This window comes from Cavia porcellus, unplaced genomic scaffold (assembly GCF_034190915.1).
Source record: "Cavia porcellus strain 051 isolate PalLab524CR breed Dunkin Hartley unplaced genomic scaffold, mCavPor4.1 scaffold_15, whole genome shotgun sequence".
NCBI classification, from domain to species: Eukaryota; Metazoa; Chordata; class Mammalia; order Rodentia; family Caviidae; genus Cavia; species Cavia porcellus.
In genome coordinates this window covers 36,660,388-36,679,493 of record NW_026947498.1, presented here as the reverse complement: position 1 = coordinate 36,679,493, position 19,106 = coordinate 36,660,388, and the positions used below count along the sequence as shown (strand labels likewise).

Sequence of the window (19,106 nt, the reverse complement as noted above, 5' to 3'; positions counted from 1 at the left end):
CTTTCTCTTGTACTTATCATCATAATGACATAGCTAAAAGACCCCAAGTATTAGCTACTTCAGATAAGTCCTACATCTCCCATATAGACCAAACAGTGGGTACAAGGGTTGTATAGGAGCTGCTCAAGGACAAAAAATGGATGACAGCTGGTGCGATCGTCTTTCCCAATCACGAATGATTTCATGAAAACCTACACTCGTGATTGTGAAGTCAGTTTTGTGACCTACCAATTTGTCCTAAAGTGCTGTGACATTGCTTCTGAGGAATACGAAGATGGGCAAATGGAATAACTACTATGGAAGGGCTTTATTTGTTATGCTGTAAGTTTATGTATGTGTATGATCTCTATGGCGATGACTGATTTTAAGGGAATGTGGAATGTTAAGGGAAATTTATTAAAAGAAGAGAAAGAAAACAGTTAAAACCCAAACCAGGCTTTGGCCTAAATCATATAAAGCAATTGCAATCAAAATAAATTAAGTGAATTGCTTTACATTTAACCCTAATTACTCTGCAGCACAATAATGATACCTCTTATTTTTTGTTAATTTTGCTATAAATTACAGCTTTGAATTATAAATAATCAGCCCTTGCAATTTATTGCTTTTAAAGTACTATTTACTGAGTATTTCGCATATGCTAGACACCAAATTATATATTGGGAATAAAAACAATAAAGCAAGCCCAGACCCCATAGGATTTAAAATCTTACAAAAAGGGAGATCTATACAGCAAATGTCTAGTGGAGAATTCATCCTGTATCATACCCTCCCTCTCTCCATGTATGTATGTATGTATATGGCAAAGACATCAATCCCAGTCCTAGAGAGTCAAGAGTCAAGTTAAGGCTTCAAAATAAGATGTCAGAAGTGCTTCCTGAAAAAATCAACTGAGTTAGTAAGGAGAAGTGAAAGATAAATAAGAACTCTACAATGAAAGGAACAGGAATGCACCAGTCTCAAAGCCTGATGATTTACAGAGATTTGTTCAGGTGAAATATAGTGCAGTAAGTGTCCTGAGATAATGAGGTTAATGAAGTAAGAATGGCTTATATCAAAAATTCCTGGATATTATACTAAAGAGCTGGAAATATCTAATACCACAAAAATGAAACCAAGAGTTTCAAATCTTGCTATTAACTGGGGATCACTGCATGAGTCTCAGAAAAATGACAGGATCAAATTTAAATTCAAACATATCACTTTAGCTTCTCCTTACAGAAGGGAGAAGTAGAACTCACAACATCTCATAATGGGAGACATATTAGTTGGGAGTCAGCTGAAATCAAGTGATAGATGCCAGTGATTCAGGTCTGAAAGATGGAGAGAATTGGACAGACTTCAAAGATATGTAACAGATACAGCTGAGATGTCTTACTGATTGACTGGATGTAGAAGAGAGGACGTGGCTTTCACACACATAGCCAAATGCTTGGTGGTATAGCATTTATCTTAAGAGAATAGGCCAATCGGGGGGTCCAATTTTGATTTTTTTGTTCTGTTGATGGCAGGGAGGGGGGACTAGAAGAACATTAGAAATTATGAGTTCAATCTTAATATGGAAGAGCTCCAGTATGTAATTATATATAGGTCTGAGGCTAAGGAGAAAGATAGAAGCTTAGACACATATTTGAGATACAGCATTTCACTTAAGTTGAAAGTATAATGGGAAAGAAAATCAATATAATTACAAGTTAAAAAAATAAAAATTAAATAGAGCACAGCGAACTGATACTTTTTGAATATTTCACAGAAGGTACAGAAATAAAATGAGGTCTATTTAGAAAAGACTAAAAATTTTTAAGTAAAACAGTACAAGTTCCAAAACAGCATACACATACTGACACAGTTATTTTTAAATGTACTTTTCTATGTGTATTTACCCGTGAGAAAAGCTACAGAAAAAGTTTATGACTATAAACCAAATTTAAGTCTAACAGTTGTATAATGAAAAGAGTATATGGGTAAGGGAGTTTGCTTTATATGAATTACTTAACGTTTTTTATAAGATCAATGTTTTCATATATTATTTATATTCTTTATTTATTTTTGCTACCAGAGATTGAACTCAGACCTCACACCTGCCAGGCAGACACTTGTGCCACTGAGCTAAATCCACAGCCTTTTATTTATATACTTTAAAATACATTTCCAAGCTTATCAAATGCAAACCAGGCATACTTATTCATCTTCAATCTCAGAACTCAGGAAGCTGAGTTCAAGGCCAGCCTGGGGTACCCAGGAGAGACCCTGTTACAACACTCACCCCCATGAGTAATAACTTCTCACGCAATTTTAAAAATGTCAAGTAAAAAAACATTAAGTAAAATTAAGATAGAAAAATATGTCTTCATAATTAGTAACTTTAATAAGATTCAAAAAGAAATTGCAAGGCTTGAGACAAAATGGAAAAAGAAACAGGACATGAAACATAAAATACAAAAAAGTTATCATGAACAAGAAGACAAAGAAGTCAAGGGAGATTTTTATCAGAGAGAGGAGAAAAATAATATTCTCAAAAAGCCTCCAGTTTATTAAAAAATATTGCAAGTCACCAGACATGGAGGTACATGCCTGTAATCCTAGTACTCAAGAGGCTGAAGCAGGAAGATAGTTCTAAGTTTGAGGCCAGCTTTCATTATACAGTGAGCTCAAGGGAACCTGAACTATGTAGCAAGACTCTTTCAAAAAACAAAACAAAAATGACATTATCATAATACTATTAAGCCATCATAGTAGTATCTGTTATAAGATATAACAATGGGAATGCTCCAAGTAGCAGGAATAATTAATTGAGAAGCCAAACTATAAAAGTGAGAAAAGAAATTTAGAGAGAGATGTAAGTAACACCTTAAAGTTGGTAATAAGAAGTAAAAGGAAAACAAATACAGAGTTTTCAAATGTCTTGGATTTCTAGAATATGAAAAGCAGACATCTGATGGAATATAGAAATAGTCTAACTGCAAGATGGGAAACATTTAGAAAAACCTTCCGGTATTACCAAGAATCACTGTACTGAGCCAGTATCTAATCTGATGCAAGAACAAGACTACACATTACTACTGTTTGCAATGTTTAGGGATTAGCATATGTTCACTGTTGTGTATCTGTCAGAAGTTGGCAACAAAGCACACTGTCAGAAGTCCACACTCTCACTCAGTGTCGTTTTACATGTAAGAGGTACTGAGTGATAAGACAACATTTAGCTGTACTTTACATATTTCAGAGTTCTGGTCAAGCATTTCACAGTTTGGATATTGTCTGAGTGTGTTGTCTGCAGATTAATGTGCTGGAAGCTTGGTGCCAGTGTGGGAAGAGGTGGGACCTTCAAGAGAGAAAGCAGTTAGGCTGCTTAGTGTATTTCTTTCAGAATCCTGGTTAGTCTCTGGCAAAGTGAGTTGTTACTAGAATAAAACAGAATTTTAAAAAATTTTTTTAAAAAAGCATGTTTTGTCCCTGCATTCTAACCTCTCTCTTTCTGGCTTCCTGTCTGGACCGTGAGATCTTTCCCTTTTGTAGCCACTGCCCCCATGATGCCTGATGTGAGTAACACAGTGAAAGGTCCTCACCAAAGCAAAGCAGATGTTAGCACTAAGCTCATGACTGAGTGAAACAGTCTTTTTTTCTTTATAAAATATCCAACCTTGGGTATTTTGTTATGGAAAAAAATGTACTAATAACAAGCATTAAATAGTAGAAATTATTTGGGAGGAGTGTGTAAGTCAAAATCACTCTCAAAACCACAGCAAAGGATGTCCCAAAATGCCTCTGATCTAAAGGAAACCAAGTATCTCTTAGTAGTTAATCACTTCTACAAGATTCTTAGAGGGGAGCTAAGTGCAACAAGTAGCTACATCTTCCCAGGGAGCTGACATAGCCAGAAAACACCAAAAAGTAGATGCATGTGCAAAGCTACTCCTTGGAGGAACTGCTCAGATTCTCATAGAAACGCTGGTTCTAACCCTATACTTGGGATGGTCTCAGCAAATAACTGCATCTGTGCCCTTTCACGATTACGCACAATTACACTGCAGGTTGTTAGGGGCCAGGATTATAGAATTATCATTATAGAATGAAAGAATTATAGAATTATCATTATGGAATAAAAGCAGAAAATTTTCAAAAAAGCTGGGAATATTTTTAGTGCAGTCTTCAGAGGAATTAGTCACTGGAACCTATATAGGAAGTCTTCCATTAGGGGGGCTTGACATCCTTCCTCCATCATACCTATTTAAATTATATTAGAAATCAGAATAAGCTTTTGTATTAAACAGTTCTCACCTTAAGAGTTCTAACTGTAGAACAGGTAAGTTTCTCCTTTGATGTATCCTACAGGCTGCCTTCTGAGAATCCGAAGAGAACAACCAACTTCGATCATTTGAACATGGAGCATCAACTAACACCTAGAGGAAGAAGGACAAATGATGCAGATATATTCATAGAGAAGGTACATGACAAATAACAAGTACAAATAGAAACACTTCTTTCAGTACTAAAAATGCAGTATGTTTAAGTTCTTTAAAATATTTACTCACTAATACTTATCAGAAATTTTTTGTATATAATTTCTGGGGTTTTTTTTATGATACTGGAGATGGAATCTAGGGCTATCACACTGGACTATATCCTCAGCCCTTTTGTTTATTTTGAGACAGAGTCTTGCTATGTTTTTAAATTGATCAGGCTGAGCTCAAACTTTTGATCCTCCTGCCTTAGCTTTCTAGTGTTGGGATAAAAACATGAGCCACCATGCCCAACTACAGTTTTGGTTTTTGTTTATTTTGATTACAGAGAAGAAACACAGGAGGACTAAAGTCTACTGATGTCTGGCTGTATCTTTTTTATGGTGCTAGGCTTTGAACTCAGGGCTTAATAATACTAGGTTAATAGGTCTGCCCCTGAGCTGTATCTCGAGCTCTTGTTTATTTAATTTTGAGACAGAGTCTCACCATGTTACCCCAGCTGGTATCAAATCTCTGATTCTCTTACCTCAGCCCCTCAAATAGCTAAGCTCACAGGTATGTGCTTCTGTAGCTGTTAATGACTATTAATGACATTTGATATTTTTACAACCACATCAAAACTTACAAAAATCACTCATTTTAGACAGACATTATCATACCTTATTTCTGAATCCTCAACATTTTTAAGAATATTTCAATTTTCATTTACAGAAATGACTACTTCTGTAACATTCTTTAATACAAAATCTTACTGAACTGAAGCAACCTGGTGCACATGTTTGTGTACTGACCCAAATAATATCTGAGCTTTTCCTAAATATTTTTAAGCTACATGAAAACATATAGCATTGGGGTTGGGGATTTAGCTCAGCAGCATAAGCATCTGCCTTGCTAGCAGGCAGTCGTGAGTTCGATCCCCGGTACCGACAAAAAGGAAAAAGACAAAAAAAAAAAAAAAAATAAATAAATAAATAAATAAATATATATATATATATATATATATATATATATATATCATTCTATAATCCCCAAACCCAATGTTATGGCTTCCTTTGAATCATGTTAACCATCAAATGAAAAGTGTTTCCATGTTTACTTTATCCAAATTTCCCAGAATATTGAGAAACTCTATCAGGCTATGTCTGGGAGCAGAAGAAAAACAACAACAAAGCAACATAATAGTGGTAACCTTGGGAGTTTATCACTTTGTCAAAATGTAATAGAAGTACCTTGTCAAATGTTTCAGGCTGAGCATCTCCTATTTCTCTGCCATCCAATTCAGACACTTTAATTACGTTTCGCAAAGGCTGTGGGATGAAGGATTCTAATGTCTGCCTCAGCCATCTCAATCTCAGACTATCATATTCATTACAATGAAGATAACCTAAATATAAAAGATTAAAAGGTTTCAAATTAAAGGCAATGGAATTGTTAAATTTCTACTTTTCAATAAGTAAATTTCATAAAAATCAATTCACTATAATTATGCAGAAATAAGGCTTAGAGATAAGCATTATCATTATCTTATACTTTGAAAATAAACACACACAAACCATGTTTGTGTGCATGTGCACCTGTGTGTGTATGTGTAACATTTATATCCTCCCAGAAGCTCGCACATTTAATCAGTTTAACTGCGGGGGGGGGGGAGTAGGAAATCATGGATTCTTAAAGACATGCTGTACAAGCAGTACGTTGGACATAGTTCTCACCTGAAAGATGAACTAGGTAAAAATGTACTCTGCTGTACATATCTCAAGCTCTTTCCATGACCAAATAAGGAAGATAATAGAATATGTGGGGAAAAGTAAGTATTGAGACTCTATACTAAGGCAATCATTATTCAAATTATGAACAAGGAGACTTTAAATAAATTACTTAGTTCTTTAAATAAGAGTCTCAGCTTACTTATTTGTAAAGTGAGATTATATTCACCTACCTTGAGGTGCCTGAAAAGATTAAATGTGATAATCATCAGGAGCAGGATAGCAGCTAAGGGAGATGCTTTCAGTGGTGACTGTCTCCCATAAGAGATACTGATATGAATAACTATTTACACAAGAGCTAAAGAAGTCAGGTGAGAGATTACAGTGTCTGCCTTAGTAAAATAATGATAAAAGATGCTGAAGAAGACAGGAAGGGGAAAGGCTCCCATAACATCAGTCCCAAATCTAATTAAAGTGGCATCAAAAGGGACACTTCCCACTTGGGAGGGAGAACAATTAAGTTTAGACCTTAGACTTGAAACTCAGCCTGGGCCTACCACAGTGAAACCTAGGGACAGACATGCTCCATGGCACTTCTCTCTGGGTCAGTATCCACAGACCATACTCTGGATGCTCCACAGCCAAGCAGAAACTGCCTCTGCTACACTTCTGCTCACCTTGAGCAGTAGAGCAAGAAGCAAGAGTCCACTCACTAGGGAGTAGGGCCAGACCGAGCATAGGACTTCACTTTGGAGCTCAGTTCCAAGACCATCACAGTGGAGCCCAAAAGTCTCTATTCCCAGACCAGGGCTTCTACATGGAGTGTCTCGTCCTGCAGGTCTTATGTAGACAGCTGAAATCTGGTGGCACAGATTCACAATTCAGCATGCATCGCTGCCAAATGATGCCTAGATGCTGTGCACACTCTTTCCCTGCAGCTATCAGACTCCATTTGTGACCCAGCTAAGTATCAGCCTGGGAAACGAATAGAATATCTTCCCCAACCTTGGGCAGCAGAGCGAGGAGCAAGACTCATGTCCCTGGGCCAAGGCAGTAATGTGAAGGGAGGACTTTGTCTTAGAATTCAGGGTCAGGCTGGTCAAACCTAAAATTGGGCAGATTGTAACAGTCCTCATCACCAGGCCAGTGGCTCCAGAGAACACCTCCACATCAGTACAGGCGCCACAGCTGATAGGACCTCTAGTCCAGTCAGCGTCACATCTGGGCTATGAGTCCTCCTCAGCAGGTAACAGCCCATAGCACTATGTGTGTGCTCTGTTCCTAGGGTCAGTACTCCTCCTGTTTTGAGGCCTACAGCCAAGAAGAATCCTGCAGTGCCTAAACACAGGCTATAGATAAGGCATCTGAGCCTAGCCTGGGCCCAAAAAGATATGTTCCTAAGTTTATTTAGCATAACCCATTGTACCTACTCTGGATATGCACCAAAACTCAGCTTTGGGTGCCCTCTAGTGCTGAAATAGCAAAAAAGATTCATCTACTCAGAGAAGGGAACTGCCTGGAAATTCCTAGAAGGGAAGACACATGGAAAGCCAAATTATGAAACCTGGAATAAACACTTAATCCTGCAATGTAAAAACTATACCACATGCTAAGAGGCTAAAAGAACTTTCAGGGAATCGTGACCTCACCCAATGTACAAAATAAGTCACTGGAAACAAACCACACAATAACCAGTGTCTGAGAACTATCAGATAGGAAACTAAAACTAGCTGTTTTACAAAAACTTGGTAAGCTTCAAGAAATCATTCATAGTATAATGGACAAACTTACGAAAAATTAAATTGTTTGTTTGTTTGTTTGTTTTTGACACAGTTTCACTTTACAGTTCAAACAGGTCTTGAACTCCCACTTTGTAACCCAGGCTGGCCTTGAACTCACAGAGATCCTCCTGCCTCAGCCCCTGAGTTCTGGAATTACAGGTGTGCATCATCACACCTAGCTGAATAGTATTTTTAAAAACCAAATTTTAAAATGTGATAGAAGACATAAATAGCAGAACAAATCAAATAGAAGAAAAGAATCTGCAAGCCGAAAGATAGGTTTATTTGAAAAAATAAAATTAGAGGAGAAACAATAGAATAAAAAAAAAAAAAAAAAAAAGAAAGAAAGAATATGGAGCTCTGGGCTAGCACAAAAAGAGCAAATATTTGAGAAGCCAGCAGGCAGGCCTGTGCTGGGCACATGGTGCTCAGCCTCCATGTGAGCAAGCAGGCCCACACCATATACGTAGTGCCCAGTCCCAGAGAAAGACAGCAGCCTTGACGAGACAGATGGTGCTCTGCTCCGATGCACGCAAGCAGTCCTGTGCCTGCCCTGACCCGTGTCACAGTCCACCAACTCCAACTTTGGAACAGGGCAGTAGAGCTGAGGATTAATCAACTCAACTGGTCCTGGATGAGGAAAACATACAGGAGGGAAGGTAGCAGGGAACCAGACCCCACTATATACAGCAGAGACCGGAGCACTGACTGTATTTCCCACCTACCAGTGGGAGTGCCTTGGCTTTGACAGTAGTCACAGTCTGGAATAAACAGATGGATGGGTTTCTGGGGCAGCTCAAAAACTTATAGGCCATCAAGCTACATAGAGAAAATTTTTATGATTTTCCGGATCCCACGACTATAGACTTTAGAAAGAAACTACTCTTTCGAAAACATGGAAATTTTAGTTTTTACTCAATCTTTTTTTGATTTTTCTTTTCTTAAAACTATTTTCATCTTTTCTTCATCAAGTTTTTTGAGGGGTGAGGTTTTTCTCTGTTTTCTTCCTCTTTTAGTTTCTTTTCTTGTCTCTTTTTCCTTTTAACTTTTTTGTCTTCTATGGTATCTTTTTTTTTTTTTTTTTGGTGCTGGGAATTGAACTCATGACAGCGCGCCTGCAAAGGAGACACTTATGCTGCTGAGCTAACCCCCAGGCCCTCATGGTATCTTTTATTTACTGTACTTTGCTCTTTTTTGTTCTTTTCTTATTCATTCTTCCCTGTGACTGTTTTTTAATACTATTAACTTTCTTCTCCACCTCAGCAGGATCCCCACTTCACATTCTTCACCTCCTTCTCACATCCCATTAATTTTCAAATTTTGGTTTTACATTTTCTGGTTCCCTATACCTTTTACTCTTCCTTGTGTACCTATTAGGTTTTATGACTCTCCAGAAAACTAATTAACTTTATACAATTGTTGTTGAATACTGTTCTATTGTTAGTGCAGGTAAAGTTCTTCCATTTTACAGATATTACTGTAGGACAACAGTAGTTCAATATCTGATTTGTCATAGTGTTTATGTTGTAATTATTCTCTTTTCTGTGGTTAAGGTAGTACACTATTGGTCCTTACAGTTTGTCAGTATTCAATTTTTACTTGATGTTATAATTGCAGCTGATTTTATTACAATAGCCAACTTGTTGCTATTAATTGGTTTTCTTGAGATGTCAATATCTGGATTGCCTTGGGGGGTCAGTAAAAATAGTGTGGTCACTTCCTAGTGAACTGGGTACTGGGGTAAATATGCTGCAAGCTCCCCTCCCATGTAGTGGATATGGCTGAATCCTGGGACAGAAGCAAAGGTCAATAATTAGCCAGGTCCAGAGGATACCACTGAAAAGTTGAGATTATCTAAAGGTTTCTATATTACAAAAACAGTTTTCCATTACAATTAATCACAAACCTATATACACACACACACACACACACACACACACACACGCACACGGGGTGGGGGGAGAAACATGTAAATACAAGCCAATACAAGGTGCCTCCAAAAAGTTGTAACTTCCCCAAACTGATCCACGGGGTATAAAAATGGAGCAAAAAAAGTCACACACTTGAATTAGGGCGGACTGCTGCTTCCAGCACAGCTCTTGAAATTCCAGAGGTGAAGGACAGCAGAGGATGAAGAAATGAAGAAGCAGAATGGAAAGCTGAGGTCAGGTGAAGGAATCAGGAGTTTCAACTACTGTTAGTTGAAACCCCTCTGCTTAGGATGTCTCACATTCTCAAATCAGGAACAGCTTGTTCACATAGCTCACCTCAGGCCTCTATACCTGTGATCAATCTCCAGCTTCAGTCATTCCCACAGGAGATAACAAAACACATCAGTAAGACAAGCAGTTTGCCAACCTCGTGGAAGATACAAGAAAAGAAATACTGAACCAAATAAACAAAATGATCAGTGAATCCGAGGAAGACACTAACAAAAATCCAGCAGGGCTAAATGAAGTGATGCAAAACATGAATGGCCAGCACAAAAAAGAATTAAGAGCACACAGAAAAGCTCCAAATTGCAATTCAACAGATTAAAAATTCTATTAAAAATGTAGGCAGTAGAATTATAAGGACAGAGTGTCACAACTAGAAGACAGGGCTGTTGTCAGTGGCCAATTAATGAGAGATACCTTAAGCACTTAACAGTTTACAAACATCACTCAGGCAGACTATTTGTTTATGTACTGACCATCCTGAGCACCACTCTGGCAGGTGTCATTCCATCCAGCAGACTCTTGTATTGTATAAATCTAGTAAAATCATCATTTTAATATTTGGTGTTATGTCATCTTTTCTTATACAGCTATCCTGTATTCACAGAAAGTGGACTTCAAGCCAAACTGATCAAAAGAGGCAAAGAAGGTCATTACATTTGGTTGCATTAAAAATCTAACAGGAAGAGCTAACAATTAACATCTATGTACCAAACAATAACATACACAACTTCATAAAACAAGTTCGAATGGACATAAAAGACCAGAGAAACATAAACAGAATTATAGTGGGAGATTCACTATCCCCAACACAAACAGATCAACTAGACAAAAATTTAAAAATCAACAAAGAAATATCAAGGCTGAAAAAAATCTCCAAGCAAATGGACTTAATAGGTATCTGCAGAGTGTTCCACTCAGGAACAGAATAACCATCTTAGGAGCAAACAGAAGTTTCTCCAAAATGAACTACTTACTAGCCAATGAAGCAAGTTTAAATAAACACAAAAAACTGAAGTTATACCATATAGATCTTCATAGTGCACTGAAACTAGAAACTAACAAAAGAAACACAGAAATGCAAATGCATGGAAAAAAATATAAACTCTCAAACAATGGGTTACAGATGAAGTAAGATAGTTCTAGAACTAAATGATAAGTTCATTACAACATGCCAGAACTTAGGGGACAAAATGAAAGTAGTCTTAAGAAGGAAATTTATAGCTGTGAATGCATACAACATGAAAAGAGAGAGGGCAAATAAATAAACTAATGATATGATGACTCAAGATCCCAGAAAAACAAGAACAACTGAAATCTAAGGATAGTACAAGGAAGGAAATTATAAAGATCTAAGAAGAAATCAAGAGAATTGAGATGAAAGAAATGATTAAAGAATCAATGAGTCAAAAAGTTGGTTCTTCAAAAGAATAAGCAGAATACAGCAACACTTGGTCAATCTAACCAATGAAAGGAAAGAAAAGACCCAAATCAAAACGATTTAGAAATGAAAAGGGTAAAATCCCAATGGACACTGGTGAAATGACAAAGATTACTGACAACTGCTTTGTAAACTTGTATACTAATGAACATTGAATGTGAAAGAAATTGATAGATTCTTTGATATATACAAATTACAAAAACTACATAAAGAATATTTAAAAATTCAGAATAATCCATAACAGGCAATGAATGATATTGAAGAAGTAATAAAAAACCTACCAACTAAGAAAATCCAAAGTCCAGATGGATTCAGTGCTGAATTCTACAAAAACTTTGGGGGAAAAAAAAATGTAACATCAATACTCCTAAAACTGTTTAATAAAATTTAAAGGGAAGGTGTACTCCCAGTATGATTCCTGGAAGCTATCATTACTCTGATTCCAAAACGAGAAAAGGATCAAAAAAAAAAAAAAAAAAAAAAAAATAAGAGACAGCGAGAACTACAGATCCCTTTAATGAATATATATGCAAAAATTCTGAACAACATACTTGCAAACAGAATGCAATAACTCATCAAAAAGATCAGACATTATGACTAAGTAGGCTTCAAATGATAGATGCAAGGAATATTCAACATATGCCAATCAATAAATGTAATACATAACATAAAATTCAATATTCTTTCAGGGTAAATAGATATAGGACATTATCTTACTCTAATAAAAGTTATACATGACACATCTCCTGACAACATTATATTAAATGGGTAAAACCCAAAAGCTAGCCCTCTAAAATTAAGAATAAAACAAGTATTCCCACTATTAGCATTCCTATTCAACACAGTACTTGAAAGATTAGCAAGAGCAATTAGGCAACAAAAAGAAGTAAAAGGGATTTGTATAGGAAAGAAAAAAGACAAATTATCATTATTTATAGATGACATGATCCTCTATACTGAAAACTAAAAAAAAAAAAAAAAAAAAAAAAACCATCAAAAGTCTGTTAGAATTAATAATCAAATTCAGTAATACAGCAGGATACAATATCAACATACAAAAATCAGTAACACTCCTTCCTGTACATGAACTCACTGAAAAAGAAATTAGGGAAAAAATACTATTCATAATGGCACCAAGAAAATTTAAATACTTAGGGATTAACCTAAGAAAGTGAAAGATTTCCACAATGCAAAACAATGCTCTTAAAAAAGAAATTGAAGAGAACATCAGAAAATGAAAAGATATTCTTTATTCCTGAATAGAGAGAACCAATATAGTGAAAGTGAGAAGAATTTCAAAATTTATAATCAGATTTAACAAAATCTCAATCAAAATACCAACAGCATTCTTTACAGAGCTATAGAATATAATCCTAAAATTCATTGGAAACAGCAGAGATGCAGAATAGCAAAAGAAATTCTGACCAATAATAGCAAAGCAGGAGGCATTACAATCCTGGACATGAAATTTTACTATAAAGATACAAAATTTAAAACAGCATGGTAGGTACAAAAACAGACATGAGGATTAACGAAACAAACCAGATTCAATTATCTGATGTTGACAAAGGGGCCAAATATACAGTGGAGGAAACACAGCCTCTTTTCAATAATGGAGTTAGGAAAACTAGCTATCCACATGCAGAAGGCTGACCCTTGAGCCGTATCTCTCACCATATACTAAATAAAAATCAAAATGTATCAAAGCACTAAAGGTTAAAACAGGAAGAATCTGCTGAAAAATATAACAGGTAAAACTATTGTAGTCACAGTATCGGCAAGGACTTTCTGGACAGCACCCAGTTGCACAGGAGATGGTACTGAAAAACAGTCAATGGGATCAAATCAAATTAAAAAGCTCTGCACAACAAAAGAAAAAAATAACAGAGTGAAAAGAAAACCTGGCTAATGGGAAAATATTTTTGCAGGCTATTTCCACATACAAGACTAACATCTAGAATTAAAAAAAAAAAAAAAATAGACTCCTCCCAAATAAAAGACCCAGTCAAAAAATGGGTAACAGAAATGACAGGACACTTCACAGAAAAAGAAGTACAAATCACTAATAAATACATGAAAAATTGCTCAACATCACTGGTCATCAAAGAAATGCAAACTGAGAAACAACAATGAGATTTCATCTTACCTCAGAAAGAATGGCCATCATCAAGAAATCAAATACTAAGTGCTGGTGAGGCTGAGGGGAAAAGGAACCTCTGTGGTGTTAATATAAGCACTAATAAAATCAGTATGGAGAGTCTTCATAAAAGCAAAAAGAGAAATTCCATTTAACCCAGCTATTCCCCTTCTAGGTATCTAATGGAAAGAGCTAAAGGCATCCTATTACTTTGATACTTGCACCATCATATTTATAACAGGACAATTTATACTAGCTAAATCTTGGAAGCAGTCTATATGTCCATCAACAGATGAACTGATAAAGAAAACGTGATATTTATACCTGATAAAGAACTATGAGACCATAACGTATGTAAAATAAATCAGATGCACAAGCTTAAAGACCATATAGTTTTCTTCAATGAGAAATCCAAATTATAAATAAAGCACAAAATAAAAGACAATGATAGAAAGTATAAATATAGCTCTTTCTGAAATGGGAAGTGGATCTAGAGAGGAACAGAGAAAGGAGGAGAAAAGAGATCAAAAAGGAATTAAAATGTCGTATATACATATCAACTCCCCAAAAAGTGTAAACATTATATGCTAAAAACATGTACTGGTAAAGAAAAATTTTAAAACACAGCAAATATTTGAATTATTGGGGCTGTAGACGTATTTAAAAATTCCAAAGGAATCAGGTGTGGTGATACACACCTGTAATCTAAGCACTTGGGAGACTGAGGCAGAAAGATCACTGTGAGTTAGAGGCCAGCCTGGGCTACGTAGTGAACTCAAGGCCAGCCTGAACTACACAATGAGACCATGTCTCTAAAACATATTTTTTTAAAAAGCCAAAGGAATAGAAATACCATTCAAAGTGGTCATAATCAAAATTCTCAAACCTCAAGAAAGTTACAAATATCCAACTATAGGGAGGGCCATGGTTACCAGTCTAGTCAACGGAACCAAATATATATCAAGAATAACCCATGTCTCAAAAATTAAAGAGAATATTCAAAGCAGCAAAGGGAAACGTAAGACAAGGGTATCCTAAGAGGACTTCTCAGCAGAGATTTTCCATAGCCAGAAAGGAGGTTGAGATTTCATGGTACTAAAGGAGAAAACAAAGCAACAAAGTACAAAATAAAAATGTCTGCCCATGAATTCATTCAGGGGACAGAAGGACATGGACAGGGCAGGGTGGTCTTCTACATGATTCACCTTAGGGCCAATCTAAGTAATAAACTGGAGTATGGTGAGGATGAGGGCCAGAGCAGTCATTCCATCAGGCAATGTGCTTTGATCCTACTTGGATTTGTGGCTCTATCAGCTACCTTTTAGTATCCCATGCATTCAGGGAGGCTTGGGGCCTGTGGCTGAAAAACTCTCTTACTTCTGCATGTCCAGCTCATACATACCTCTGGCCAATGCCCCCATGATATCACATTTAAAAGATCAGTCTCCACAACTAAGTGAGATGAATCTCAGGATACAAAATTTTGGCATCAAAATTGATGACTGTAATGACTGCATGAGGATCTTCTATTTTTGGTATTCTAAAACTTCATGTAATAGTTTCCATTTGTTTAGCTATGGCTACGGGAATTTCAGATTGTACTTCCATTCCTGGTCAGCATCAAAGCCGAAGGTTTCTGGGGCTGGGGATTCAGCTCAGCTGCATAAGTGCCTGCCTTGGAAGTGTGCCGTTGTGAGTTTGATCCCTCATACCGATTAAAAGAAAAAAAAAAAAAAAAAGGCTGAAGGCATGTTTCTCCCTGTAACCTTAGAGGGGACAATTTCTTGCTAATTTACCATATATAGACATAATATTTTGCTCCTAGCTTTAAGTTAGTTTCCTAGTAGATACCCTACTTTTCCTCTACTCTTGCATTTTCATGAAATAATGAAAATTGACATGAAAGATTTTCAAGTAAATGCTTTTAAGTCAAAAGTCATATCAGTGCTCAATTTATCTCTAAGTTTTGCATTGTTTTTTACATTTTGCTATTCAGCATTAGGAGATAATCACCTCATTTAATAGACTTTGTTTTGCTTTAACATTGCTTTTCTGTCTCTCCCTTCTCCCCTTTCCTTTCCTGTCCTTTCTCCTCTCTTTCCTCCCTTACCTTTTTTTTCTCTCTCTAAGAATGAGGCTCACACCCAGAACCTTTGTACATGTTGGACAAGCACTCGACCATTTAGCTACATCCCCAGCCATTGTTTTATCTTTTAACTTTATTTTTAGAGGGTGTTACTAATTTGCCCCTGCCTTGAACTTTCATTCCTTATGCCTCAGCCTTCTAAGCAGCTAGGATTACAGGTATGCAACACTGGACCAGCTGTTTCTTATATTTTTAAAAGTTACTTTCTATAGGAGAGTTGTTTAGAATACCTAGTCTGTGACACCACAGGAAACAGAGGCCCTGTTTGTCTGTATATTCTTAACTTCTATATCCTACCATCCAATGCTTTACAAATAGTATGTGAACATAAAGCCATGGCTGACCTGATTTGAAAAATGGCATTACAGTAAAGAATATTTAAGTCACAAGAGAAAATTAAACCATTATTAAACAATACCTTTAGTCAAGATTCTCTATTCAGCATTTTAAAATAGCTCCCAGATGAAATACAATTTTATGATATACAACTACTCTATATAGACATAGATTTTATTTGAAATGATCTTAGGTTGATTTAACTTTTAAAATTATGCAATATATGGTAACAATGCAAGTTTCACATATATGACATGTGATAAAAATATACAGTGAACATTTAAATTAAAAATTTTATTATATTAAAAGACACACTGCCACTAATGTCCCTCAAAATACTCCACCCTCACTTTGAACACACTTATCCCATCCTTGTTGGAAGTCTTCTGTGAATGCCTTTGTAAGTGTGATGAAAAATACAGCAAATGCTGCTAATGAGTGTCACTCAATGAAAAGGCAGGTTCATAAAAACATCACAGTGTGTTCTCATCTACCTTATTTACCAGGTCAGGTACCGGGCAACTTCTGACTCTTTCCCAAAGTGAAAATGACCATAAAAGGTAAACATTTTGAATTCATTCAGGACACTAAGGCGGTCATAATAATTCCAGTGGTCATACTCACCAGGGAGGACTTTCAGAACTGCTTCAGAAAGTGTCAAGAACAGGATAATACCATGTTTCAAGTGAGGGGCAATATTCTGGGAATGATTAATGACAATGTGTCTTTTATTGTAATAAATCTTTTTAATTTAAACATTTACCACAATTATCATTCACATCTCACATACAATAACTATACTGAGACAATTAATTTCAATTATGTCAACATTTCATTTAGGCAAGGAAAAGGGTAAATTATGGAACATATTCCTAAAAAAGACAATGTACTTTAGCATAATCCCATGGCAGACTGCTTCATGTAAAGGAAATGAAAAAGTTTCATTCATTTATTTTAGTACATAAAACTTAAGAAAAAAAAATCTTATCTTATTTCCAGTTCTGCCAATTATTTTTTGGTGTCATACCTCTAATTATGACTTTTTTAATGACCCTTTCAATGTAAGAAATGGAATAGCAATATTGTTCTATATGATAAGTGTTGTGAAAGCTAATGATAAAATTCTTTGAGGTGACCAGAAACAAAGTCACAAGTTCACAAATGATCACTATGAATTTGTTAAAATTCAGTTGACATTAGATTAAAATACATTTGTGGGTACAACCTCTTAAAGGTTCTAGCTTACAAAGCACTTGTTACACACTGTCCCTCTGCTCATACACAAGTTAGTAGAGTATTAACAGGAGACTGTGGAAGAGAGTCAACAACACAATGGTGAAAACATCTTCAGATTCCAGCTGTCACTCACCTTGGGAAATTTAGTAAACTTCTCTTTCAGTCAGTTTCATCTACAAAATGGGGTTAATAATCACTAACTCAGAGCAGTGTGGCAATAACAGGCATATTATGCTTATCTAACCTCAAGACTTTAGAAGATTTTTGTGTAAAGATACCACTTCAGCAGAGACTAAACCATATTTTTAAAGTACAGATTTATACAGTGTGATTAAGACAGTCCTTGGGATCTTGTTCTAAAATGGTTATTACTTTTATTATTACATAAAGAAGATGAACCTAATACAGAGTATTCAAGAAAACCTTATTGGGGAAGTGGATCCCTGAGATAAAACCTGAAGGAAGGAGAGACATTAGGGGAAGGACAAAGTGCGAGAGTGTGAAAAAAGACCTAGAGACAGAAGGAGCAGAAAGGAAGGCAAAAGCAATTCAATAAAGAAGTCTTACTAATTTTGTCACCAAAGGCTAACTGGATGTAAAAAAAGATGTCACTGATAGTGTGGCAATTAATATCAATTATCATCTTGACTGGTTTTAGAGCTCGTTAGGGGGTTAGGAAAGCACACTTCTGGGTGAACATGGGTGAGTAGTGGAGGTGTGACCTTAGGTACCATACATGGTCACCAGTCCCTTCCTCTCTGGTGCTGTTGCCCTGCTCTGCTTCCCCTCACCATAAACTAAGCAGCTTTGCTGTGGCATCCCCTTCTGCCAAGGATGCTCCAGCTCCAAACCTGCTGACCATCAAATGAACTCCTGAAACTATGTGCATAATCTTTCCTCCTTTAAACTGTTGGTGTTGGGTATTTGGCCCCATGACAGCCAAGCTAGTGGACTAATGGCAACAGTGAAAAGAATGTTACTCCAGGAGGGGGAAGCCATCAACAATAAAGATGACCGAGCCCCTCAACCAATCTTAATATGCTAATGTTTTCCTATTTAGATTCATAATTGTTTGCCTCTTTCTGATAAGGACAGGATAAAAGGAAGCTGTGCTAACAAAAAACAATGGTCAGCCTATCACTGCTAGCAACTGGACCAAAAGTAAAGGAGACTAATTTTTTTCTATCACCCTAAAATATGAGTTTTTTAATCATTCAAAGCTGTGAGGCTCTTTGCCCAAAATAATGGCTACTACTAATGAACAGAAATTTGGTGTATAAATTGCACACTTAGCATAGCCACCACTAAATGTTCCTTATAAAAGCTTTTATTAGCATTGCTTCTAAAATTCAAACGTCAAAAAAAAATTAAAAAAAAAAATAATAAAATTCAAACATCAGCGCAGTAGCTGACCTAACTTGGGTTTTAAGTATGAGAATGAAGACATCTGCACATCTTAGAAAACCATCATCATTAGTCCTATTTAGATGAAATTCTACTTTACTTGGAGCAGTGACTGAAGTTTACTTCTCATGACATAAGAATAGAAAGATTCGGGGCTGAGGATTTAGCTCAGCAGCATAAGCGCCTGCCTTGCAAGCAGGCAGTCATGAGTTCAATCCCTGGTACCGATTAAAAAAAAAA

At 36.2% G+C, this 19,106-nt stretch overlaps 1 protein-coding gene across 2 annotated transcripts in view; it reads right to left on the bottom strand.

The window, feature by feature from the left end:
* Positions 1–19,106, bottom strand: part of LOC100713927 (tRNA (cytosine(34)-C(5))-methyltransferase, mitochondrial) — a 115,249-nt gene that overhangs the window by 85,312 nt on the left and 10,831 nt on the right. For both annotated transcript variants that reach the window (XM_063224788.1, XM_003469328.4), the window contains exons 4-5: positions 5,693–5,847; positions 4,282–4,403 (exon numbers count right to left, since the gene is read on the bottom strand). In XM_063224788.1, the coding sequence (XP_063080858.1) occupies positions 4,282–4,403; positions 5,693–5,847 (277 nt within the window). The remainder of the gene's footprint in view (positions 1–4,281; positions 4,404–5,692; positions 5,848–19,106) is intronic.